The following is a 25,689-nucleotide window of genomic DNA, read 5'->3' as shown; positions in this document are numbered from 1 at the left end:
ATAGGTAGCGTGACACTTGTGTGAGTTGGTTGTTTCTTAGATATCTTTCTAGTTTTCTATATGGCTTATGAAAGTGTAAACAAATTTAAATGAGTAATAATTCCCAATGTGAATAAGGTGTTCTGTTACTGGGTTCAAACATATTACACACACATGCCCCTTTTTAAAAGTGAAGGAGTCTAGAGCTGCTACCAGTGGTGCATTATAGCTTCTCATTTTTCACGTACATGTATACTATAAAGTTTCCTCCTAATAAAAACTGTCGGTCAGCTTGGATGTTGAAGGCCTGCTGGGCTGTACACAGATAACTTTGAAGAAACTTTCCAAAATCATCAGCACTGAAAGTACAGAATTCTGTAAAATAAATGGCCTCTTTTCTAGGGAGATGTGCTGTTGTGGATCCTATCTCATTATCCAACTACTTTCTTGTACTGCATCGTGGTTCTTATTTATTTATTTCCTTAGTTTATAGATTCAAAAATATGCTGTTAAGAGATTTGCAGGAAACTCCTTTTGATACCGAAGACTTGCCTGCACGTTTTGCAACTGACACCTACACGACTAAGCCACACACTTGGAAATGGCACTGAGATTTTCTATAGGAATAGTAACACTTGGAGCCTTTTCTCAAATGTCACAGATACTGTGTCAATGGTAACACAGTTACGTAGCTTAAATATTCCTGAAAACTTCAGTGCAGGCCCTAAATCTCTGTATCTTAGTGACCTAATGCTTCGTGTTCTGCTTACATCATTATTTTGAAAATGTTTTGGCCTCTATGCTGAGGTATTTTTAGAGAAGCACATGGGATATATGTCCGTGCCGTTCTACAGTTCAAGCAGGGATGAAGATTTTTGTACTATTTTGAAGACTTGCAACTCCTAGAACTACGATTATATGAGTCCCTCTTACCAGAAGGTTTTTGTTAACCAGCATGATATGAATTGTAAAAGCTTACAGTCCAGAAAATGGCCAAAAAGAATGTTAGTTAGCATTTAAAACATCAGTGGTTTATCAGAGGCCTGCATTTTTTCACGATCAGTGAATTACGTCAGAGCTAGCACCTTTTACTCTGAAGAGAGAGGATGTGTGTACAGGCCTGTTGAGTATACATTTATGGTTCTTGCAGGCAACCTTGTCTGAGCTAGAGTTTCTACATGTGAAATAGCTGTCATGTTCTATCTAACCAAAAAGATCTTCCATCTTCCCACTTCCACTGCTGTGTAGCTCTGAAAGTGGCTGTACCCAGGGGCTGCCTTGGAGAAGAGGTTTGTGTTGCCTGTACCAGATGTAATACAGCCTTGGGAAATACCCTGTTTAGCATTTGTTTAGTGGCTGCTGCCACTACTGTTCTCCATAGTGAACGCTGGTACAGGTTGTCCAGAGAGGTTGTGGAGTCTCCATCCTTGGAGATCTTCAGAAGCCTCCTGGACGTGGACTTGGGCAGTCTGCTCTGAGTAGCCCTGTTTGAGCCAGGTGCGTTTAGAACAGGTGACCTCCAGAGGTCCCTTCCCACCTCAACTATTCTGTGATTCTATGAAAAAAAGCTTTTTAATATGGAAGGGGGGGGGGGGGGGGGAGTACTGGACTTTGGGAGAGCATAGAAGGGATGGTAAGAACAGTGTTAATTTCACTTAAGATAAAGGACTTTTCTCTGATTTCAAAGCTGTTTTTTATTTATACTGAGTTTCCATACTACTACTTCTATCTGTTGCTCCTTAGACAAAGTACAATTATAACACACATTTCTTTAAAAAAGGTGAAAAAGTTGGTTTTGGCTAATAGCCTTTACTTTTTTTTGTGGTTTTTGTTGTCTTTGAAATAGCTTGTCTCCCCTTGGGGGAAAAAGGGAGGGGGGGGGGGCAGAGAGCAAATTGTCTGTTTAAAAATGCTTAAAAGTAATGATGGTACTAAAAAAAAAAAGCTGTGGAGTGTATTCTGTATGCCTAACCCTGCTATTCTAGATCTCTCATCTGATCTGATAGTTAAAATAGAAGTAAATTACATATATCTATATATATAAAACAACACAAACACCTTTTAAATATATAATATAAACATAAATACCATGAAGTGTCTTTACGGAAACTCAATTTTCTTCTGTTTAGAATGAAAGGTATTCAGTTTATGTTGTCAATTTTATATGTAAGCACAAATTCATTATTGCTATGTGGAAGATAGTGTCTTTGGTGAGGAAGGGGTAACATTTTCTACCTTTTCCCCAGTCTTCCCTTCAGAAAGCAATGATACTTAAATTTCATCATGGGCAAATGAGACACCATTAAAAATGTTACAGTATTTTCAGGATTTAGATACCAAACTTTTGTAAATGATTCTTATAAGAACTCACAATTCCTACATTCTTCTAAGATCTACTAGAACCTCCGATAATCTTGGTTGACCGTGATTAATTTACTCGGGGAGATGAACAATTTCATGCGTCGGAGTGGAATTTATGAAGGTGGAACAAGCAATCTTTATGTGGTAGGCCAAGTCTACTTCATGTGTGATTTTAGGCAATACGTGGAGTACACTGGTAACAATAAATTCTGTTGTCTAGTTAGAAAAAAATGCTTTATGCATCTACCGTGCACTTGAGCTAGTCACCACATCAAGAAAAAGTTGTAGAGCTTAGTAGAGCTTCTGTGTAGGGAACCAAGTACGGCACTAAACTGGGGGCTTTTACTGCTCCTTGGTGCATTCTAGCAGATTGTCTGTATTCTATTACTATAGTTTACATAAAGATGCACTTGGCCTCTCGGCCAACTGCATATGCTTTTGTATTCTAATTGTGTTTAAACTAGTACGTATATTGTCTTTCATAACTTCTTCCACTGGAAAGGCTAAGATAAAGTGTTTTCTTAAACTGAAGTAACTGAGTATTCTGGAAGACAAGGATGCTTTCTGAAGACTGAACATGTCAAAACCTGTTGTGGCACTGTTCTTGTTCAATGACAGAATCGAGATCAAGTTCTCCTTGAATTTAAGACGACCTTATATTAAAAGTACAGTAACTGCGAGAAGAAAAAGTTACGCTTTCTTTTTTAGTGTACAATTAGTACACTAATTTTCTAGGTAGGCCTGAAGGGTAGCTTGTATTTGATAAATATTTCACTCTTGCTTTTCACAGGTTTAAATTGGGAAAATTTCTTAGTTCTGCAGATAACTATCTTACTGCATAAGTGTTTTTTTTTCAGCATCAGTATTAGTATTAATTGTGTTCTGTCTTATCTTTGAATTATGCTAAGGCTTCTGTTATTAGTAAATATTAAAGTAAATGTTTCCTCTGACAACTGTCAGGTGCTAGGTAGCACTTCTGAAAAGCATGAGCATGGAGAGTTCAAGGTCTACAACTATGAATATTTATTTTTCAAGATCTGGTTCTGTTAAGTGCTGAGATTTTTACAGAATACTTTTCTGTGAGAACTGTCTGATTTATGTAGGATTCTAAAGTTTTTCACCAGTGCATATGAAGATGATTCTTGCATCCTGAAGCTGTTTTGACAAGTATTATTTATCAAGTACAGAGGAAATGGATTAACTGTGGTGCAGAATTGTATAAAATTGAATTCAGAAACATTTTCTGTTTTTTATAATAAAGTGATTACTGAAAGAATTCCATCTGAAGACTGTTGAAAGCTGGCTACAGTTTATGATATAACGGATAAAATCTGCATCCTTGGCCTTCCAACAACCTTTACACCAGCAGATGGTGGGCGTAAAGATGTCATTCATCATTTATTTACAATGGGCTTTATTTATTCTAGTGTCAACAGCTGCCCCAGGGAGTGGGTTATTGAATTCAAATGTGAAGCTCTGGGTTATTTGCTTCCTTTCAAATTTGTCTTCAGAGCTTAGTTGCTAGGAGTCCATTCTGTGCTCTAATAATGATTCATGTATTGTGAAGCCATTCAGTAAATTGGGTTGTCAGGGATTGCCAAAAAAGGTTTAGAGGTCTTGTTCCGATTTTTTTTTTTTCCTATTTTTTTAACAGCACTGTGCTGTAGTTGGTGTCTTCTCCTTATGTGCCTTCTTTTGCAACTATGAGAGACTTGGTTCCCAATTGTTCCCTCTCTTGATATTTCCCTCCACGCTTCTTCTTGTCCCTGTTCTCTCAAAAGTCAAATTCTATGATTCTGTGATTCTCAGTTTGTGGTTTTCAGCACCAAAAAATAAATTTGAGATATGAAATAATGAAACTTTCTCTTCTACAGGCAGGGCAGGAGTCCTTCCGTTCCATTACAAGGTCGTACTACAGAGGGGCAGCAGGGGCTTTACTAGTGTATGATATCACAAGGTGAGAATGCTGAGGAGGTGTAACAATTAAAATGGCATGTCTTTGTAGAATTGTGCTATGGAATATAGCAGTGTTAAAATGTTGAATGTAGTTTGGCTTTTTGTATAGATACTTATAATCTAATATTTTGCCAACTTCCCTTAAGTGCTCAAAATCAAGACACAGCCTATATAACATAGCTTATATATGTTTCATATATATATAAACATATATAACACATAACCTATATACTTCCATTTGTCTCTGTGTACTGGTTGAGAAGAAGTATATATAAAGCTTCAGGAAGAATGAAATGAAGTAGTATTATAAACTATTTGACCTTGAACCTCTGGAACCAGGAAAGACCCTGAAATATTTCATGAATTCCTTTCTGTTGTTTTTATTAGTATGAGCTATAATTTTTCTCTATAGCAAATTTTTTTACTGAAATACCATCCTGCAAAGGCATGAAATAGTAAAACGTCAAAGTCCGGTTACATAAAAATACCAGGAAACTTCTACCATTGCTGTGTTTATGAGGTTTACACGTCTTGGTGTGATTTCTGTAGTAGCTGTTAGAAGTGGCTACGGTTTTTCTGCAGTACTGAATAAAGTCTCTATACAACATGTTATCTGCAGAACTGTGGGTACTGTGGCTGGCTTGTGAAAATGTGCAGGCTCCAAAATCCTATTAGGATGTGTGGTTCCCTTTGTGGATCTTGGGTCTCATTGCTGAATTAAGCAACAACTTTTGCAAGAGATTTACTGGACATTTTTCCTTTTGTTCCCCATTTATTTTTAAATATCAGGAAGCCATTCACTTTCCATTGGATTTCCAGCAAAAGAATCTTTGATTCATAAATAGGTGGTTTTACTTTTGTGAAATCTTAAACGCACTTTACAAGCCTGTGACTTAATATTTAGTGTACACATTCTGTAAAATCTGTAGCATGCCATATTAGTGTACTTTACTTTAAAAGACTTCGCTACTAAACTCATTATTCTGTTTATAAACTCACAGAAAATTGTCAACCATTTCCTGCCTTCAGTAGAACAAATATTACTGTATGAGTATGTGATTATTTGTGCTGTTGTTGGAATTGGTTGAGGCTGTTAGGGACTTTTAAAATGCCGTTCAGCAGATTTTATATGTATATAAAATTGCAGATACTTACAGCTGTAAGAATCCTCTTTACTCTTTGTCGCAAACGTGTTTTCAATTACTTTTTAGGCAGAGTTCATTAATGCTCCTTGTTTACTGATTTTTTTTGTTCGCCTGTTCTCCCTCTCACAAAGGGATTACTAGCTTTTTTCCCTGGAGCATGTGTACTAATAAACTAGTTGGTTACTTAAGTAGAGAAGAAGACTCATAGAAGGGAAAGGTTTCCTGACATACTGCTTTTAATTTTCATTCTCTTCCATACTTAGGAGGGACACTTTCAACCACTTGACAACTTGGTTAGAAGATGCTCGTCAGCATTCCAATTCCAACATGGTTATAATGCTTATTGGAAACAAAAGGTAAAATTTAAACAGTTATGATTTTATAAATGGTAAAGATTAATGACTTCTGGATTTCAGCTTTTTTGTTTTCTTGGGTTTAGGCAGTACATTAACTTTAAATTACTTTCAGTCACTGGGCTTACTTTTATGGTGAATCTAAAACCTTTCCTTTCCTAATTAGATTAATACAGTGTGCAACACATGTGGATCAACTGCCTTATGTTCCGAGTACCTTAAGTGCTTTAGTTTCTGGTTAAGAATCACAAAAGAGAAAATGTTATTAAAAAAAAAAAAAAAGTCCATACTATAGGATTTACTTCCAAAACTTCTCTCAAATGTAAAAAGTACATGCCTTGATGATGATAAGACATTTCTGAATTCCAAGCCTGTTTCATATTCTGTATGTTTTAGCTGGAGCTGGGGGCAGAGAGTGCTTTTGCACCATTTCCTGGTGAATCCAGGCGGCTGTTAGACACTGGGAGATGAAAATACAACTAAAAGTTTTGAAGTGTGTTACTCAGTTTGTAAACGATGATTTACTTGGTCTTCTCGTTAGATACACTATCTAAAGTTCTAAAATGGTTCCTTGTTGATGCTGGGACTTTGATCTGTATTGAAGGTCTTTATAAAAACACATTAGCAAATAAATTAAGTTTATCTGTAATTTTTCTAGTTCTTGATCCAGTGAACTGTAGCAGCATGTCTAGATTTTTTTGCTGGATGTAGGATTTTTCCAAATATCAAGAGCATGATCTCAGAAGTTAATAACGCATTAGTTATCGGCCTTTACCTAACTGACCTTAATTTGTCTCAGTAATTCTTGAAGGTAAAGATGCCAGCTGAAATAATGGTGTGTATGCTTGCCCCTTGAAATAGGGTGAACAGCCAGATCATTTCTTAGATACTACTGAGAAACAGCTTTGTGGTAAAGAGCCTGTGTTCGCTGCACTAGCCTGTTCACCTCTTAATTTCTCCTTCTTCTTCCCCCTTTTTCTCCCTCCTGTTTTCTTCCCTCTGCCACCCACCCTCTACCTCCTCCTCAAAAACGTGTTGAGCATTAAGTAATTGTGAAGCTTGTCCACATTTTTATGCGTCATCTGGAAAATTACTAACAATGTTCTTTTTGAGGGATGTGATAAGCATAATCTTCACAAATTAATATAAAAATGTAATCTCTTTTATTAAATGAAGCTTTGGTAATCTTGTGATGTCCTTGACTAACTGTTTTTATGCTTATGTGAGTAAAAATAGAGCACTGAGAGGAGTAGTAATATTCTGTTTACTTGAGATAAGTATTAAAAAGTTTGCATACTTGGTTGACGTCTGTAACTATTCCTGATTATTCTTAGCTGTTAAACTAGATTTTTGTCTTGCATTCTGCTGATGCAGACTATACCACATGATTTTATGTTATAATATGCTACTTGCAGCTAGCTCAGTCATTTCCAGTTACAACTAGGTTTTATTCAAACAATAAATACTCTATGTATTTTAAGTTACAGATTAAGGTGCCACATGAATTAAGTTCTTTAAGAAGCGTTTTAGAGGAGATTATTTTCAAGCCTCAGAGGAGGATGGGAAGGGAACTTGTTCAATTATATTGCATTATTCTGAAAGTGTGTTACAGGAGTTCTTATGGTAGGGCATACCGCTGGAGATGGAGGGAAGGAAGAACAGGTATACTAGCAGAAGATTTTTGGAGGAATAAATTTTGTTCTTCTGAGTCCCAAAAGTGCACTTGAATAACGTTTGTAGTACTGATTGCTGGATTTGAAGAGTGTTGAGAATTTAATCTGAAATATAATAGCTGCTTTTTAAAAACATTACAAATACTACTGTTAAAACATGTACAAGTACAGCATTTGTACTTGATCTTCTTTCCAGAACAAAACATAGCTATATTGATCTAGTAAGACCAAATACTTTGAATTAGTGGAATAGAAAGAGGAAGACAGCTGTGGTTAGTAGAAACAGTAAAGCTCTTTAAGAATATGTGTAGATACCAGTAGTGAGTTTTGACTGGGTTATCACTGCTGTTTCTGATGGAACTGCACTATTGCAAGTCAAAAAGAGCTGTTTTGTTTCTGTTCTATCATGGAGATAACACTGTAGTGAATCAAGGTTTTAAATATGTTTTAGGGTAGCATGATAGTAGCAAATAAACATTGCTCAAGTTCAAAAATACAATGTCAGATAGCTACTTCAGGGACATGGGAATGAACACCTTGGTTTAAGGTATCTTAAGCCTGAAGCTGAGATACTGGGAATGCTTATATATAATAAACATCAACTTTAAAATTGTTTTGAGAAGACATTTATTGTGTGCTCATATTTAAACGATGTGCTGAATTGTCTTGACTCTGTAACTCATCTGAGCTAGCATGTCGTTGTAAAAATAATAAAAACCTGCTTTGCTGCAAAATAGATGCCACAGTGAGTATCGTTTATTTTTAATATATGTATAATTACAAGGATGGCAGCACTGAAGCCCAGTGTGATACTTTTTATTGGTATTCTGGCTGAGAATTAAGCCTCTTTATTTGCATGCTGGTTAGTTTAAAAATGGGTATCTGAGAAAATATTTTTACATGCACAACTTAAATGAAACTTTATTTAAATATGTTTTATTTATTATTTGCATATGAATACAGCAGTTATTGTTCAAGATGTAATATATTTACAAAGAAGGACAAACTGAGTATTCCTTGTGCCTAAAGAAGCTTTAAAAAGTAAGAGTGAAATAGTGTCTATATGACTTACAGAAGCAGAACTGTCTGTTTGTCCAGTTCATGAGGGTTTTTTTCCTGTTCTTTTGTTTAATATTTGATTTTCATCTAAACCACTTGGAGGGCAGGAAACAAGAAATTGTGTAACAGTCACTTCAAATTGTTCTGCTGTTAGAGGGCCAGACCTGGAGTTTCAAACCTAAATGCTAGCTTGTTGGGAGAGAACAGCTAATACAGTTCAAAATAAGTTCATACAGTCAATCTCTGTTCTGATAACTTATTTTTGCTTTAAACTCTTTTTAAGTTACTGATTAGGTTAGGAAAAAAATTAACTTTATTTTAAAAATTATTTTTAATATCATTAAGAAATCATTTATAAAAGTCCCTTATCTGTTGAGCTTTACAGTGTAGATGGATAACATTATACTAGAAGTGCAAGGCTTAGAATAATTTTACTTTATGTAAGGGTTTGAATAGATACTCACATGTACATAAGTTCTAATGGGGGCTCTTGGCCTATAAGCGTGTTTCTGAAGAATATTTACATGGACAGGTTAAACAATGCAACTAACTTTTTTTTGGTTTTCCATCTTAGTGATTTAGAATCTAGACGAGAAGTCAAGAAAGAGGAAGGTGAAGCATTTGCACGAGAGCATGGACTTATCTTTATGGAGACATCTGCCAAAACTGCTTCCAATGTAGAGGAGGTAACTTTGGACACTTATTTCAGTAAAACACTTGTTTCGAATTACATTTTATTTGTACAGATACTAGTCCTCTAGGCTTTGGATTCCTTAACTTGAATTAGCTACTCTTTTAATTTATATTGTGAAAAAGACAATGTCTGTGTTGTATCTGATTGCATAACACTAATTATATTGTTGGGACTCTAGTAATTAATATACCTGTGAGGGTTTTTTAAATATTTCATCAGAGAAATGGATACTTCTGTCTGCTCTGAAAACTAAAAAGTAAGACTAGACTACATTTGCTAGCCCAAAGCAAGCCAAGCTGTTGGTGTCCTTGGCAGATGTTAATCTAACCTGTTCTAAAGACCTTTAATATTTTACAGGCTCTTCAGAGCAATCTGTTGCAGAGCTTTGGTATTTGTATTGTCATCTTTCCCTTCCACTACCTAGCAGGAATCTTCTTTGCTGGAATTCAAGCACACAGTTTCTTTTTCTGTCCCCCGCAGAGCTGTCGAAGAGGCTCTTTGTCTTGGTTGCTGTAGTCTGCTCTGCATTTGAATAAGTTTTTCAGTATTTGCTACTTTAAAGAACTTAAGTCTTTTGAAGTTTTGCTTATAGTTCATATTTCTGGACATATGTGAGCTCCTACATATCTCACCTTGACTTACTGCATGCCTCTCAAAGGGTGATTGTGGTGGGTTGGCCTTAGCCAGCAACTAATGGACCATCCAGTTGCTCACTCACTTCCCCTGTCCAGTGGGATGGGGGAAAGAACCAGAAGAGCCAAAGCGAGTCAAAACTCAGGGGTTGAGATACAGGGTTTAATAAACGAAGGAAAGAGATGGCGAGAAGAGTTACAGAAAGGCAGTCACTTACAACTTCCCACAAACAGACTGATTCTCCGCCAGTCTCTGAGCACAGAGAGCTCAGAGTTTAAATACCAATAGTGAGTTTTGACTGACTGGGTTATCACTGCTGTTTCTGATGCACTATTTCAAGTCAAAAAGAGCTGTTTATTTCTGTTTTATCATGGAGATAACACTGTAGTGAATGAAGGTTTTAAATATGTTTTAGAGTAGCATGATGGAAGCAAATAAACATTGCTTAAGTTCAAAAATACAATGTCAGATAGCTACTTCAGGGACATGGGAACAAACACCTTGTTAAGGTCTCTTAAGCCTGAAGCTGAGATACTGGGAATGCTCTTTGTGCTCTCTCTTTGGAAAAACTACCCTTTTGTTTTTATCATTGAGCATGATGTAATATAGGATGAAGTATCCCTTAGGCCATTTCTGGTCAGCTGTCCTGGCTGTGTCACATCCTGTGCTGCCCGCCTATCCCCCTGCTCCAGATTTTGCCTGCCCTAAACCTAATCACTGCAGGGACCAGAGTAAGAACCAGAAGACCTTGACACTGTGTAAGCACTGCTCAGCAGCAGCTAAAACATGGGTGTGTTATCAACATTGTTGTAGTCACAAATCCATAGCACAGCACCATACAGGCTTCTGTAAAGAAAACTAACTCCATCCCAGCTAGACACAGCAAAGTAGTGGACAAAGAGCTGCAGCGGAGATGTTAGGGCTATGTAAAGCAGCAAGATAGCTTCATGTGTTTTTCAAGCCCGTACTCAGTTCATGCCTCCCCACTTACCTTTCTTATAATAGCATGACATAGTTCAGCTTCTCATACTACATAATCTTCTCTTACTCTTTTCCAAAACTTTCCTACATGCGAGGTGGTGGACAACCAATGAGGTATTCTTTCAGTGGTAAGCCCCTTAAAGTTTTGAAATATTTAGTATTTTTTAAAAAGTTATAGTAACAACCAGCTTTCACTGACTTCGTTCTGGTTTGTTACTACCTGATTCTAACATTAGCGCTTGTGTCAAAAAATACATGCTAGGGAATGAGTTTTCCAGTACCTAATGCATTTCTGATTATCAGGAGGAAAACGAGCATAAAATTCTCTGTAAAAAAAGTTCAAATAGAATCCTCTTCTTCTGAGGATACAAGTGAGCAATTGTGTGCATGTACTAATATCCTAATTCTGATGGAAAAGCTTTAGGATGTAGTCTTTTTTAGTGATAATCAACTGCATTCCCTAAATTATATTCTTAGTGAACACTAAAAGAGGTGGCATGAGCTAGACAGTTACAGCTGAAGGAGCAAAATCTTAACCTTTGAGCCAGTAAAAATAAGTGAGGAGAAGTAGTAGGCACGGTAGCTGAAAGATACAACTTTGTGGATAAAAGAAACCATTTCATTTTAATGCTGATTCTGGACTGTTCAGTTACAAGAAAATAGAAGGCAACAAGGAAGGAAATGGAATGGGCAACATTTGAGGCAAGAACAAGAAGCATGCAAACCAGGCAAATCTAGCAAGCCTTCAGTAGCTGACTTCAGGAAGACTGGAAAGAAAAAGTTTTGTGACTCCATGGAGGTGTAGAAACTAAACAGTAAGAATAACATTTGAGAAAGTTCAGCTAAAATTAGATTAAATTTCAAGCAGAAGAAATCTGTGGCCCTGTCTACAGATGTTATCTTCCATGGTGGCAATGGAGAATAATTCTGCTGGATTCTTTGGGAAACTAGGAGCTAAGGAAGTTATACTGTTGATTCTTTGCATTGACAGAAATACACTGGATCTAAAAAGCTAGATGTTGCAAGTCTCTGAATTTGCATCTGAGTTATATCAAATTGTTTCTAATGCATTTGTGTTGAGTGGTGAAGCAGACACCTTCTTCTACTTACTTAGGTTTCTGATAAATTATCAAAATATTTTTATGCATTTAATTTGAATCTCAGAATGTTCAATGTTTGGAAAAGTACTAGAATTTTTAGATAGAACTACTGAGGTTAAAGGGGCTTTCTATTAATTCTATGTAAGTTATTGGGGGAAGAGGGGGGGGGAAAAAGCTATGGGGTCTGGGGGGCAGAAATGTCCCTCTAACTACTCAGCAGCATTTTTAATCCATGCTGATAAATCATTGATGATTGTAATGTATAATGGCATGGGTTATGTAGTTAACCATTACAGTGCTAGGATACTTGTAAAAATCTTTAAAGTCAATGTTTAAATATACAGCATCATCAGCAGTGTTGAAAGAGCAGGTGATTTTACTTGAGAAGGATATACCTCCAGTGCAAAATGATAGATGTTGATTCTGATGAGCTAACAGCAACAACTTAAGCAAGCAAGTTAACACGAATACAGCTTCAGAAATACTTCAGAATTACATGCACCTATTGGGCCTCTGTTTTTCTCTCTCTGAATTTAACGAAGTCTTATAGAATGATAAAAAGAAGGTTTAAAATTAATTTGTAATTCAGTTATCAACCTTCTGCCCTTGTTACACATCAATAGGAAATATTCCTCAAAAAGGGTGTTTTGGAGAAAGACGCTATTACTGTAAGGCACACACATTTGTACGTATGGAAATGCATAGATGTAACAGGCCAGAACATTTCCAGATAACAACTGCTGCCTTGTTTCCTCTTTCCCTTCCGAAAAGAGGGATTTTACCATGCTGAGATCATGTAGTTGATTAATAAAGCCTTGGCCTGCTTCATTTGTGCCCGTGTAGTGTTGCTTAGTGGTTGCTATACAACACAAAGGAGCAATGGAAGTGTATTTGTGGGTACTGAAGGAGGTAATGTAAGTGTGATTGCCAGGAAAAGTGACAATAAAGAAGCTACACAGTATCTAGTAATAGGGCTTAAACTATTCTTCCACCCTTTTAAGAGAAATGGATCCAACTTTTGAGGTACCTGTCCAAAGTAGAATTAGGAAGAATAACTGTTTTTCCTGGCCAAACATGTTCTGTGGTTTAAATGGCTTTTTTCTCATTACAGAGCTAGTTTTCAAACTTTTCTGAATCTGAGTCACAAGTATTCATGACAAAAGAATCAAGATTGTTAAGGGTTTAGAAATATCACCTTGGATTGTTCACAGAAGCCATTCCTCAAATAGCTTGTATCCTGTAGTCCTCTGTAGCCTATACCTCAGGAACATACATGGCTGCTTGAAATACTAGTTGCCAGAATTTTTTTATTTTAACAAAAATGCTTTAATGAATGTTTTTAGAGTAGAAAATGGGGTAAACTCATCATCTTTACCTCTTAGGCTGGCTGCTTGTATCAGTCATTTCCAGACTAGTAAGGGAAGCTTCCCAGGCAGTTCTAAAAATCTTCTGAGGTAGTTCTTCACGGAAAAAAATTAAACATTCGGAAGTGTTTTGAACTAATTGACTCTGCTTTGTAAAAAAGCAAGGTTACAGCAGTCCTTTTTTTTTTTCTGAACTGCTCACAATGCATTTTCAAGTCTTTTTAATTTATAGAAGATAGATTAATTCTTACATATGTTTTGGTTGACATCAGTAAGTCTCACCACTGTACAGCTTGCATCCTACACGTGTAAAGGAAGTCTATAGCAAGTGCTTTTCACTCATTTTATTCTTGAGATGCTGTAGGCTATGTGATTACTGTATTGTTGTCACTACATTCCACATTTTCTGAACAGCTGCTTTGGTAGGGCCATTGCCTTGCATACTATCAAGTTTGTCCTTGTATACTGTCAAGTTTGGGAAGCTTAGGCTGCTTACTACGTGAGCATTTCTACAGCATCTGGTTCAAGATCTGGCATGCATTTCTTAACTTAATATTGTCTCTAGTCTATGTCCAGACTAACACCTGGTCCTGCTGCAACAGGACTAGTAACTGTGTCACTTTTATACACTGAATACCAAGTTCTTGTCACTGGGGAATTCAGAAGGGGCAGTGTGGCCGTACAGGCTGGTGGTGCCACCTAAGTTAACAGACAGGTCTGCGTTGTGAAGCACAAGCAGATAGCTGTGGAAGTGTTACAGTCCTAGTCATAGCCATTCGGTGTACAGACTACTTGCATCTCATGCAGATGTAATACTGAAACACAGCAGCACATGGGTGTGTGGCTCCTGTGTTGTAACAGAAACAGCTAAATGGACAGAGGGGAGAATTTTCCTAATGGATTTTTCCATCTCTAGTTGAAACTAAGTGTTTCTCTGTGTCAGGAGTGACAAGACAAGCCTCTAGACTTTGTTTTGATCAGTTTGACATTGTTTCTGACCCAACTTTACCTGATCTTGCATCATAAATGGCTTGCTGTAGATGGTGGAGTTTTTAGCAGTTTTCCTTTATATGAACAGATCAGCTTCTGTCATTAATGTTACTTAAACTGTTTCCCTTGTGTAAGCCTGATTTTTCCACCGCTGTGTAGTGCTGTGTGTAGTCAATCTGTCACTGTAGCAGCACACTGACCTGTTCAGTGCTTGGGTCTTAAAAGACGTTTTTAAAATGTTCATTGTGTTTTCAGGATTATGTCTCATAACCCACATCTTGGATAGAAATGTTTAGCAGTGGAGAATATCCTGTTTGCTGTTTATCTTGTTGCAGAGGCTGTTAGGGGATGTTTATACCCTGTTTGTACAATAGGTAGTTGATAGTTGTGAGTGGGAAGTAGACATAGGCTCTTCCTTTGTAGTTTGTGGAGGCTCCTAAGAATTCAGTGTGGCCACAGAGTTAAATCATTGTTTGATATGGAATGGGATTGGGTGAGAAGTTTCTGAATCGTTGGGAGGATTAAAGGGTTACTGGGGGGAAGTTTACGCACAGGGTTATAATTTGAATGCAGTGCAAGGCTAGTTATACTATTCTCATCAGTGGTATCGTACTTATTTAAATGGGGCAGGGGGTGGTTGTTGATTTTCTTTTAGCTTCTTTCTAAAGCTGTCACCAGCTATGAAAACATAACTGAATTTTTGTGATTTTCTTTTCCCTCAGTGATTTCTAAGCTGTACCACTACTGCATTTCTTTACAATTCTGTTTAAAAAAAAAACCAAAAAAAAAAAACCAACAACCAAAAAAACCCCACAAACTTGCCCATGTTTTGGAGGTGTTCAGTGACGTATACTCTGAGCGTGGCTGTTGGCTTTCTCCCAGGAGAATGTATAGTTAAATTTGACCTGAAACATTGAACTTGGTTTTAATTCATGGTGAAAGGAATCTAGTGTTAACTTTTAGAATCTTGGTGGTTTTATCTGTTCTGTTTTCTTGAACTGTGGATGAGGGATTTGCCCTCTGAAGTACTGTTGGCAGAATTCAGTGTTGCAGTTTTTTTACTGTAAGAAAACACTGTGATGCCTATCTGTACGCTTTTCACTTGCATATGCCTAAGTCTGAGGTCCAAACCCCAGACATGTTTGCACTTGTTTTAATTGTAACATCAGTTATTTTCCAACCTTGCATTAAAATGACACATAATACTTATCAATTTTTTCTCTCATTTGCAAGAAGTTAACTATTTTATCACATTTGTTTTTTCATTGGTAGCTCAACAGCAGTATATGACTGTGTAGCTCAGAGCTTGCTGAGTGCTATCTGCTTGGGCAGTGTCTTAACACTTGTAGAGGCAGAGTAGAATCACTTGCATGAACTCAGGCTGATGATGAGGTCTTTCACAACACATGGCACTTACCTTTGTGTCCCTGGAATATAATTTGCTTGAACTCATTTACATGTACTACTGATTTTCAAGAAGTAAAGATACCTAGCTGTATTTGGGAAACTGCAGTAACTGTGCATTCTTCTTGCTTTCCAGGCTGCTGCTTTTAACAATTATTAATGTGATCAACCTTAAGCAAAAGAGCTTTCTGGATACTGGTCAAACTAGTGCTAGACGCCATCACTGTTCAGAAGCTGATCTCATTTGAGTTGTACTAGTGTATCACTGACTCCTGGTGTGGGAGTTGGTTTTCGTAAGTTGTTTCCCATATGGAGGGGATTATATAGCCCTATGCCAAGCTTTCATCTTAAGAGTATTTCTGCGTTATTCCAAGTTGTCTGCACATAAAGAGAATGCAATAATGAATTCATTACTTAGGATAAAATCTGAATAGACTAACGGTTTTGACTAAGCAATAGAGCACTTCTGCTGCATGTAGCTGGACGGTTACTCAGTGGTTTTGTCTCAGCTGTAACTTAATTTTCTCTTCAGACAGCTTCTTTCATACTTTTGCTGAAATGGATAATGAATATTCAAAAGCCCTATAGCTTCAACAGTAGTACCACCAGGTCACAGATAAGGGGAAGGAAGATGGCCTTTGTAATATTCTGAAGGGTAAAAATCTAAAACTCATGGAAAGATGAGATTCTTAGCAGCTTCTAAATTTGAACTGATTTTTAGAAGTGTATTTTATTTCCCCTCCATGCCCTCCCTAAACACAGCTAATTGCTGGTAAACAAACAGTTGTTTGACCTAGTAATATAGTTAGCAAGGATTTAGTTAATAAGACTTGAAAATCCTAGGATGTTAATAGCTTTCGTAATAAGGTAAAGTGACACACAAGATGTAATCTGACTAGAACTTGCAAAAGAGCAGAATTTCTAGTTCATGAGAGTCTTAAAAAAAACCCCAAAAACAACCAAACCCAACAGTTAGGTTTCTTTTGTATCAAAACCAGTATTTCTTCAAGTTCCTTGAAAACAAAGTTCTGTGACCTTTCAGCTGTGTGAAGCTGGCGCTTTAGCCAGTTTGTCCCATGAAAAAATAGAGCAGTGAAGCTCATGTCATTTCAGCTGTGGGAGAGAGAAGGGGCAGGACACCTGGCTCCAGTGAAGATTCACAGCTTTCACCTCCTTGTGGCCAACCCTTGGACTGTTCCCCAGCTGTGCAGTAAGGAATACGGGCTCTACCATTGTTCTTGGGGCTTCTTGGACATCTCATATGATCAGAACAAAAAGTCTCAGTCATTGAAGGGTTTCAGGCTTTATAGAAGAGCATGAGAAGTATGATATAGCTGCCTACCTGAGCTGTAGATTTTGGTGGAGAGATGGATTCTTAATTTGAGGGGTTTACTTTTTTCCCTCAGGTTCTCTGTCATTTCTAACTGTTCAACAGCAGCTGCAGGACTCTTCGAGACACTTCAAGCTCTAGTAATGTGCATCTTCCCAATAAGCTTGTCAGAAAGATTGCACTCCAGCAGGCATATACATAGAAATTGCTGTCAAGTTCTGTTTTGTGCCTTTGCACCTTTAATTCAAAAATAAGGCTACAAATGTGTTGGGGTGCTTTTTGTGGCATAGGTTCATTATGTAGCACCTTCCTACTGCTTGATAATTAACCCCTTTGTAGCCTCTTTAGTGTTCTAGGCTGCTTTCTGAAGGATCATTTAGCTGTAAAAAGTATTGTCTTACTGTGCATGAAACAGCTGCTTAGAGCTTTGGGATCTCACTCTATTAAGTGGCCATCGAGCACCACTTACACACTGGGATGGTGAATGCTCTAGGGATAAATCCATTTGCGGTCCGTGTTGTTACTGTTTCCAAATGCATTCTTTAGAGTAATGTAACTATATCGTATCTTGCTGCTAAAAGATAAGGTAGGAAGTTGGGAAGGAGGAAGAAATTCTAGGTGTTGTCTGATCACAGAGGTGAGGGTGATGCTTTAGAATCTATGAGAGATTTAACCTTTAAACATTCCTTATTTAGTTGTAAGAAAGCATCCAGAAATAATGACTGCATAGTTTCTGTTTCAAAGCACTAAATTTAACTTTAACATCGCCACCAGAGGGCAGCATGTTACACGAGCTGGCGGTGCAGAACCTGGTCTGTTCTGATTTTAAGGAAAGATGAGCTTTTAAAATAATAATAAAAAAAAATAGTTTTGAAAAGTGTCAGTGATTCATTTACAACTTTTTTCGTGTTATGTTTGGCTTGTAGCTAAGTCCTTAAATAATTGTCAGGGCATTCTTTCTCTGAGAAAGAGTAGTGATGTTCTTGACATCTGCCAAGTGAAAACTAAATGTAGCTGTTCTACAACGTGCAATGTGGTGCCCTTAGTTTATTATTATTCCTGAATACAACCTCCATAAGACAGAAGTATCAGGAACATACTCCCTTACTTCTTGCATTGTTTTTACCAGTTACAGAATTCATTCTTCCTGGTTTTGTCTCAAGAGTAGTAAACCTTGTTTAGGATGTTGAAGGTGATTTAATTCTACAGTCAGTGTATTTAGGATTAATTTGTTTTTTTAAGTGCAGTATGTACTGTTTGGTACTTGGCTTTTTGTGTTTTGGGTTGTTTGGAGGTTTGGGTTTTTTTGAGGTGAGCATTATGAGACTTGACTATTTGCTTCCTATGTAGCAATATGATCTAGGAAACTTCTTATACAGATCATCTAAAGTGATATTATACTGATAAATTGTGACTCAAAAAGCTCCTTTGTTAGCTTTGCAGCAGGTGCTGATGTGACACAACAAGCAGATCTCATTTTACAAGACTCACTTTCCTACTTGTACAGTAATGTAATTTTCTTTGGCAGGCTATTAAATATTTGAGAACCTAGTTATAATGTGAACAGAACTGAAAAACACGTTATATTGAAACAAATAACTGAATAACTTGTATGCAACTTTTTTTTTTAATGCTGTGGTACAGATGTATTCAGTAGTCTTATGCATAATCTTTCTAAATCACAAATTACTGACACTCTTAAAACCAAGAGTTAAACACTAAATGTAGAAGTTTTCCTGAAGTTACGTTGTTTTCTTTAGTTTTTCTGAAATGTAGTCTAGAATTTTTATATTTGGAAGTCTTAACATACTGTTTTTGCAAAAGTCTCTGTCGTCTTTTTTTGTGTAATGGAGGTACTGTGTACCAGGGCCTCACCATCCTTCAGGTGACTGGGTATAAATCCGGATTGAATCTGGTACTGCGTCTCCTGGCATAGTGAAAACAAACCAGAGCCTGAGCTGATTTAGAGTGTAAGTGCCAGAGTAGCTTTGTGTTGTATTTTAGTAACAGCAGCATTATGGGAATGTACAGTGCAACTGCAGTAGGCTTGGTAGACAGCCAGCTGAGTCCGTGTGGGCTTACTGGTTGAGGTCTTGTGTTGTGTGGAAGTGGCTAAACTGCACCTGGATCCGAGTTGGCGTGTGAAGTGCTACAGCTGTGTTCTTGCAGCCCCTGCACATGGTCTAATAAATCCAAACTAGATGTGAGGGGGAAATGCTCTGTCTTTCTGCATGCGTGGCTCAGTTAATCTGCAAATAGGATAAACTGCTCATAAATAATTGAGAGTTTATAGTACGCTGCATGTTCCAGATAAGACTTAGAACATGCAGTATTGAAAGAGATTTTTAGAAGTCATCAATTATACAGGGTTCATCTTCTTGTCCTTGCTAATTGGGGCACTAGCATGCAATGCCAAAGTCTGATACGATATTCTTAAAGCAGGTAGACTGCCGTTTTCAGTAAAGTTCTCAGGTGGTTATTTTGAGTCTGCTTACACTTTGGAGCGTAAGCTAACTTAAAATACATGGATGCAAGAAACAAATGGAAGTCTCAAAGGATGCAAGTTGTTTCATAGCTATCGGTATTTTCTCAGAATCCATACCAACTGCAGAAAACATGAGGTAGAGTTGTTATTATGTGCTATATTCTTGTCAAACCACTGTTTTCAAATAGGAATTATTTATATCTGACCCAGTGCCAGCCTGGCATTTTGCCATGCAGAATAACAGTAGGTGCTGTTTTTAACACTAGTATGTGGTGCACCAGAATCATTGATGGGAACGTGGTGGTCAGATGATATCTTTTCAAGACATCTGAAATGATTAAACTGAGATGAATGGAATATTTGGATTTCTCTGATCAAAGGTTTCTTAGGCAATGTGTTTAATATTAAAATGGACTATGCCGAACTTGGTATGCTTTTTTGCTTTGTACAGTACATGCGGAAGGGAGGGATTGAGTGTTGTTAAATCACACTATGTTTTCCAGGCATTTTACTTTTTTGTGAGGATAGATGCATTCTAGTTTTGCTGGTCTGAAGTAATTTTTATAGATATAATGTAATTCTCGTTAAATTAATTCTGAGAGCCTAGGCATACTTAGCCAACATCTTCTAGAATTTGTGGAAGTGCCAGTAGTTAAGTGCTGGTTTACATGAAGTTATCATAACACAATTTTTAAGACTTCAAGTTCTGTTTAATGTCTGACTGAAGTAGAAGCAAGCGTGTACTCTCACGGATTCCAGCTGTGTGAATTTCCAGAGGTTTTGACTTGCACCTTTCAGTAGGCACATGACTGAGGCCATTACAATAATTTGTGTGTTATCTGAAATTTTTTTCTTACATTGAAAACTTCAGTTTCTGAGGAATTTGAATCAATCCGTATTTGGTCAAAAGCCAATTTTTCTCCTCAGCTCTTAACACGTGTTTGAAAAACGAACTCACTTCCTAAGTGCCTTGTGAATCTGCAATGATTAATTCTTCTCATTATTTTGCTGCAAATTCTCATGACCCTCTGTGATGATTCGATCACCCACTTAGAGTTTATGCATATTCATATCTTTCCGCTCCTGCTGCAGTCGTTCAAGTCTCCTTCACTGGCTGTGGTGTGTGCTTGGTGCAGTAATTGAGCTGCAGTAGATTGATTACTCTGGGGAGCTGTAAGGCCTTTAAAGGTGAAAACATATCAGTCCTGTTAATTAGGAAACAAAGCTCTGGTGGCAAGTTCAGCAGTCAAATGCTTCCAGTGTAGAAATGAGGAAAGGTATGATTTGTTCCTCTCCATGAACCCTGTTTACTTTTTTATATTTGAATTAGATCTGTATTTGCCTGTAATAGGCATGTGCAGAAGATAGCATATCTTGTATGATTGCATGGTGTTAGTAGTTTAAAACAAAAAGAACTATAAGTTTGATACTGATTGTAATTACTAGCTGCTGTTAATCACGTTTTAAATTGTACATTATTTTAGGCATTACTTGACCTATAAAGTTAAATGAGAGATGAAGAATGGAATCACTGACTATAAACTTTAACCGAAAAACATTTACATAACTTACTTTTTCAGACCTGAATGTCAAAGTCTTTTCTCTGAATTAAAACAACAGATTTTCAGAAATCATAGTGAAACCTGGAGCCTCTTTTCTGCTATTGTCTATTGCCTATAGTGTGCAAGATTAATTAAAGAAAATACATTCTTAAAATTAGGTGAATATTAAATGATAGCATAAGGTTTCATCCAGCAGACAGTATCCTTACATCATCATTGTAAGTACCCTGTGGTTTTATGTTGCTAAGCACTCTAATCTAGAGTGGCCTATTACGAAGATATTAAGGGTAGGGGAAACCATCTGCCACACAATCTATTCATAAGGGTCAGAAATAAATAATTTAAAAGTAATTTATATATCTTAAAAACCACTTTTACCCTGTAATTACTGGACAGCAGATTGCAGAATACAGATGTTATGAAAATACCACTGTTTCTGTAAACAGTGTGTGATCCATTGCCACGTCAGGGTCGGTTATAGAATGCTGTTGTCTTACCTGTCCCTGCTGAGGTCAGGAAGAAAAGTCTTACTGAAACAACTGCACATGAGCTTGGATTCCAGTTAGTGTATCTTACACCAAAGGATATTGCATTCATAGTGTTTGTGGTTTTTTTCCCTCTGTTTTAGGCATTTATTAACACCGCAAAGGAGATCTACGAGAAAATCCAGGAAGGAGTTTTTGACATTAATAATGAGGTAACTTTCAGTACTCTGAATACTTTTTGTTTGGTTGATTTTTTTAAATGTACAAAATTCACGTTCCTTGGAAGGCTGGACAGTAAAATATTTATCTGTTCCATTTGGATATAGAATTGTCTGCCATTGTTATAAAAATGGATTAAAGTAAGTGACCCTATCCATCCATGAAGCATCACAAAATAATAAAATCCCCAAAAGAGAAGAAAATCTACTTTCATCCATTTCTCCATATGGTGTCATCTGTTTTCAAAGATAATTTTCCACTATGTAAATGGGGGACCATGTTGATATGCCAGATGCACTCCATGAGCTGTCCAGTGTAGGGGAGGGATTGCTTTGAGAGTTACATAAAAGACTTTTGAAATGTTCCTGGTTTAGGTGGCTGGATTCTGCAGGGAATAAAAGATTAGCCATTTTGCCTATGCACATTACTGAAATTACAGATTATCAGGGCTGTCTCTTTGCTTGTTTGGGGTGGGAGTGGGGAGGTGAAGCAGGCAGCACTGCTGTAATGCAAGAGCCTAGAATGGCATATAATGTCTCTTGAATTTTGAAATTATTATGCTGTTGAAAACCTGAAGCCCTTAGGAGAGAGGCCATAGAAGAAACAGATTCAAATTCAGTGGTAGTAAATAGAAATACTAGGACTGTATAGAAATGTTAGCTTCATATAAGACCTTTGTTAACATTCACAGGAAAAGTCACACAGCAAAGTTTAAATTTGATAATGTGAAGTGGTCAGTCCTTTCTGATGCCCAGAAATTTTTATCCTGCATATTCCTAAATATCGTTGCTGAGGTGCTTAGTGAAACTACATGTGAAAATCTGCACTGCCACATTCTGTTTTGTGAATAGGCGCATTCTCTGTCTAGGATTGTCAGTCTGCTTTTTTTAACTATTATAGTCCTTGCAGAATTGTTGAAGGGGTAGTGAGGGAGTTGGCAGAACTCAATTAAATAGCTTCACCTCTTTCTGTTTAATGTATTTTAACGTAAGGAACTGTAGACTGTTAAAAATACTGCTTTTATGACTTTTGAGAGGAAATACTGGGAAACTTCAGTCATATGCAAAGTATTTGTATTAAGAAACTTGTCGCTAAATAAGACTTGAATAGTTAGTAATCCTTCAAAGACACTGACCTGGAAAATGTGTGCGTATATATGGTGTTTTGGTGAAACATTTCTGAAATTCAGTTTAGTGATGAAAAATTCAAAACTTTAACGTTTTTCCTAAAGAGATTGCATGCAGTAGTGCAGTATAAATTGGACAGTAATCAGTGTCTGAAAAAGCATGCTCATTGTATCTGTCGAGTTTCATATCGTAGCTGACTGCTTTACTGTGCCTTATGGAGCTTTGATTGCAATATGCTGTCAAGAGCCAACAGTCCGTGCTACTTATTTGGCTTTATGCCAGGTCTGGCTCCTTGATTCCTCAAGAAGTTGCTATCAGCCCAGAGGGGGCAAAACCAATGAGCCATAGGGCATGCTTTTTATTAAAGAGGAGTCAAAGAGCGAAAAGAAACCACATCAGCTGCTGTCAATACTGAGCTAGTGCCAGAAACCCGAAGGCTACCACTGTTGCAGAACAACTGCCAAGCACTATAAATCTGAGATTTACTGTGACGCAAAGTTTCCTTAAGAGCTTAATTTCTGAAGCTACTGTATTACTTTTCTCAAAGTGCTGTATTTTTAGGTAAAATCCACTTGAGGGAGTGAGGGTTAAGATATAAGTGTGATTTTGATGAATGAAAGAGCTACACTGTGTGTGGGTTCTTGGCAAGTAGCCATGTCTTTCGGGATCATAGAAATTATTGATGACACAGAACACTCATATGCCCTTAGCCTCTACAGCTGATTCAACACAGAAAGAAATGCTGTCTAGAGAGGAAAAGTTTTATATTGAACTAATGGAGATTTTGGTGAGAGGGGAGAGGTTATACATTCCTAGCAAACGCAATGTATTTTTAAAGCCTTGTGCCAAGTAGTAGTAAAATACAGCTCTTGCTCAGTGTTTTTGTGTCAGTTTAAGCTACAGAGTTTAACACAGAGATAAAATTTAAATGAGAAGGAAAGTATCTTCCTTTAAGTTCTATTTAATCACTAAGGACATGCTGCTAAAAAAACGTATAAACTTTGCCATATCTATTGCGTACATTAGGAGAACTTGCTATATAATCTTCTGGAGAAAAAAAAAAGCTTTTCAAGTATTAGTGTTCTGAAATAATTACACTGTGTATTAAACTTCATTTCAGGCAAATGGCATAAAAATTGGCCCTCAACATGCTGCTACTAATGCAACACTTGCAGGCAATCAGGGAGGACAACAAGCTGGAGGAGGCTGCTGTTGAGCCTGTTTTTACTTTCTAGCTGCCTGGATGGGGCCTACTAACTTGTTTGTTCACCCTTCCCTCCCCCCACCCCACCCTCCCCACCCCGCTCGCCACCACTTCAATTCAACTGAGACATGAAACTTGTAAGTTGGTTTCCTGTTGCAGAAGACTTTATCCTTCAAATTCTTGTATAACTTTGAATAAATGGTTAATGTTCACTTAAAGACAGATTTTGGAGATTGTATTCATATCTATTTACATTTGATTTCTAGGTCAATTGATGTGACTATTTTTGTTAAATGTTGTCTTGTGCCCTTGACTACGAACTGAATTGTATTAAACACTACAAAGTCATCTGAGTATTTTAATCAGTTTGTGTAGTTAGGTTTCCCAGCTCCTGTGGTTACCTAATGTTTAATATTGTAGAGCTGTCCTCAAGTTTTGTCAGTTTTCAAGGCTATAAAGAGAAGCGGAAGGACTCTTTTAAATTCTGTATTTATCACTTTCTGTATATATAGTTTAATAACCTGCTTGGGTGTACTTGCCAAGCTAGAATTCTTTAATGCATTTGCATAAATTCTATACTACTAAGAGCTTGAAAACTACAGAAGCATTAATAGAAATTGCTTGGACGCTAAATTTTAAGCCTTTTTGACATTGTTAGCATGTTCATCCTCCCCTGTCATTATCCTGAAGTCCAAGAGAAATGCTTAATGTGTATTACTAGAGGCTACATACGTGCTATCTATTTTAATGCCAAATGTTTGCTGTTTGTCCACAATTTCCACAGCACCTCTTCAGAAATGGATTAGCTGTTTGCCTTAACGAACACTGTAGGTAAAAGCAGAGTAGGAATGAAAAGTAGAGGAGGACTTGATAAATTTAAAATGGCACATTATAAAACCATTAATCTTTTCTTAACTTTTTTTTTTTCTTATTTACCACTTGATTTCTAGGTATATTTTTCATGCAAGGACAGTTTTTCAACCTAAATGTACAGTGGTTGTGTAAAGTTTTCTTTTAGTGACAACTTGTAATCCTAAATATATGGTAAGCATCTTGTCTATTGTGAAGAGGGTGTGAAAATAAAATCTGCCAGTTTGGAAATCTTGATGAAAATCAAAACTAGAAATGCTTTGGTACTTATTATGGTGGTGGTTGGCGGGGGTGGTGAGGGGGTGGTGTTTTGCCTGAAATGAAAGGTTTGCAACACTGCAAAACAAAATCCTGTGTTTAAGTGTTTATTTGTCAAAGTACAGAATATTCATGTGACTTTTCCTACAAATGAGGAAACAACTGAGTTTCCATCTTATCCTATTTAAATAAATTGCAGATAAAAGGGTGTCACTAATGCTAGGTCATGCTTCATGTATCCAAAAAAAAAGGGGGGGGGGGGGGTTGTTTGCCAGGAAATGACTGCAAACCGCTTGTCTTACTGGACCAATACTGACTGCAACACAACAGTGGGGGACGTGGATCCTCGTGTCATCCATTTTTATCGTCAGAACTTTAACATGAACAGTGAATAAACTTCAGCCTGACAGGTGTAACATAGCAGTGGTTCTCGGATTAAATAAAGTTTCAAAAAACA

At 37.1% G+C, this 25,689-nt stretch overlaps 1 protein-coding gene across 1 annotated transcript in view; it reads left to right on the top strand.

Moving 5' to 3' along the window:
• Nucleotides 1–25,689, top strand: part of RAB2A (RAB2A, member RAS oncogene family) — a 40,923-nt gene extending 15,234 nt beyond the window's left edge. The window contains exons 5-9 of the mRNA XM_080380412.1: nt 4,215–4,297; nt 5,705–5,797; nt 9,101–9,212; nt 21,698–21,766; nt 24,021–25,689. Coding sequence (XP_080236538.1) covers nt 4,215–4,297; nt 5,705–5,797; nt 9,101–9,212; nt 21,698–21,766; nt 24,021–24,116 — 453 coding nt within the window. The 3' untranslated portion in view covers nt 24,117–25,689. The remainder of the gene's footprint in view (nt 1–4,214; nt 4,298–5,704; nt 5,798–9,100; nt 9,213–21,697; nt 21,767–24,020) is intronic.

This window comes from Falco punctatus (assembly GCF_963210335.1).
Source record: "Falco punctatus genome assembly, chromosome: 3".
In the NCBI taxonomy this organism is placed as follows: Eukaryota; Metazoa; Chordata; class Aves; order Falconiformes; family Falconidae; genus Falco; species Falco punctatus.
This window is presented reverse-complemented; position numbering and strand designations above follow the sequence as displayed.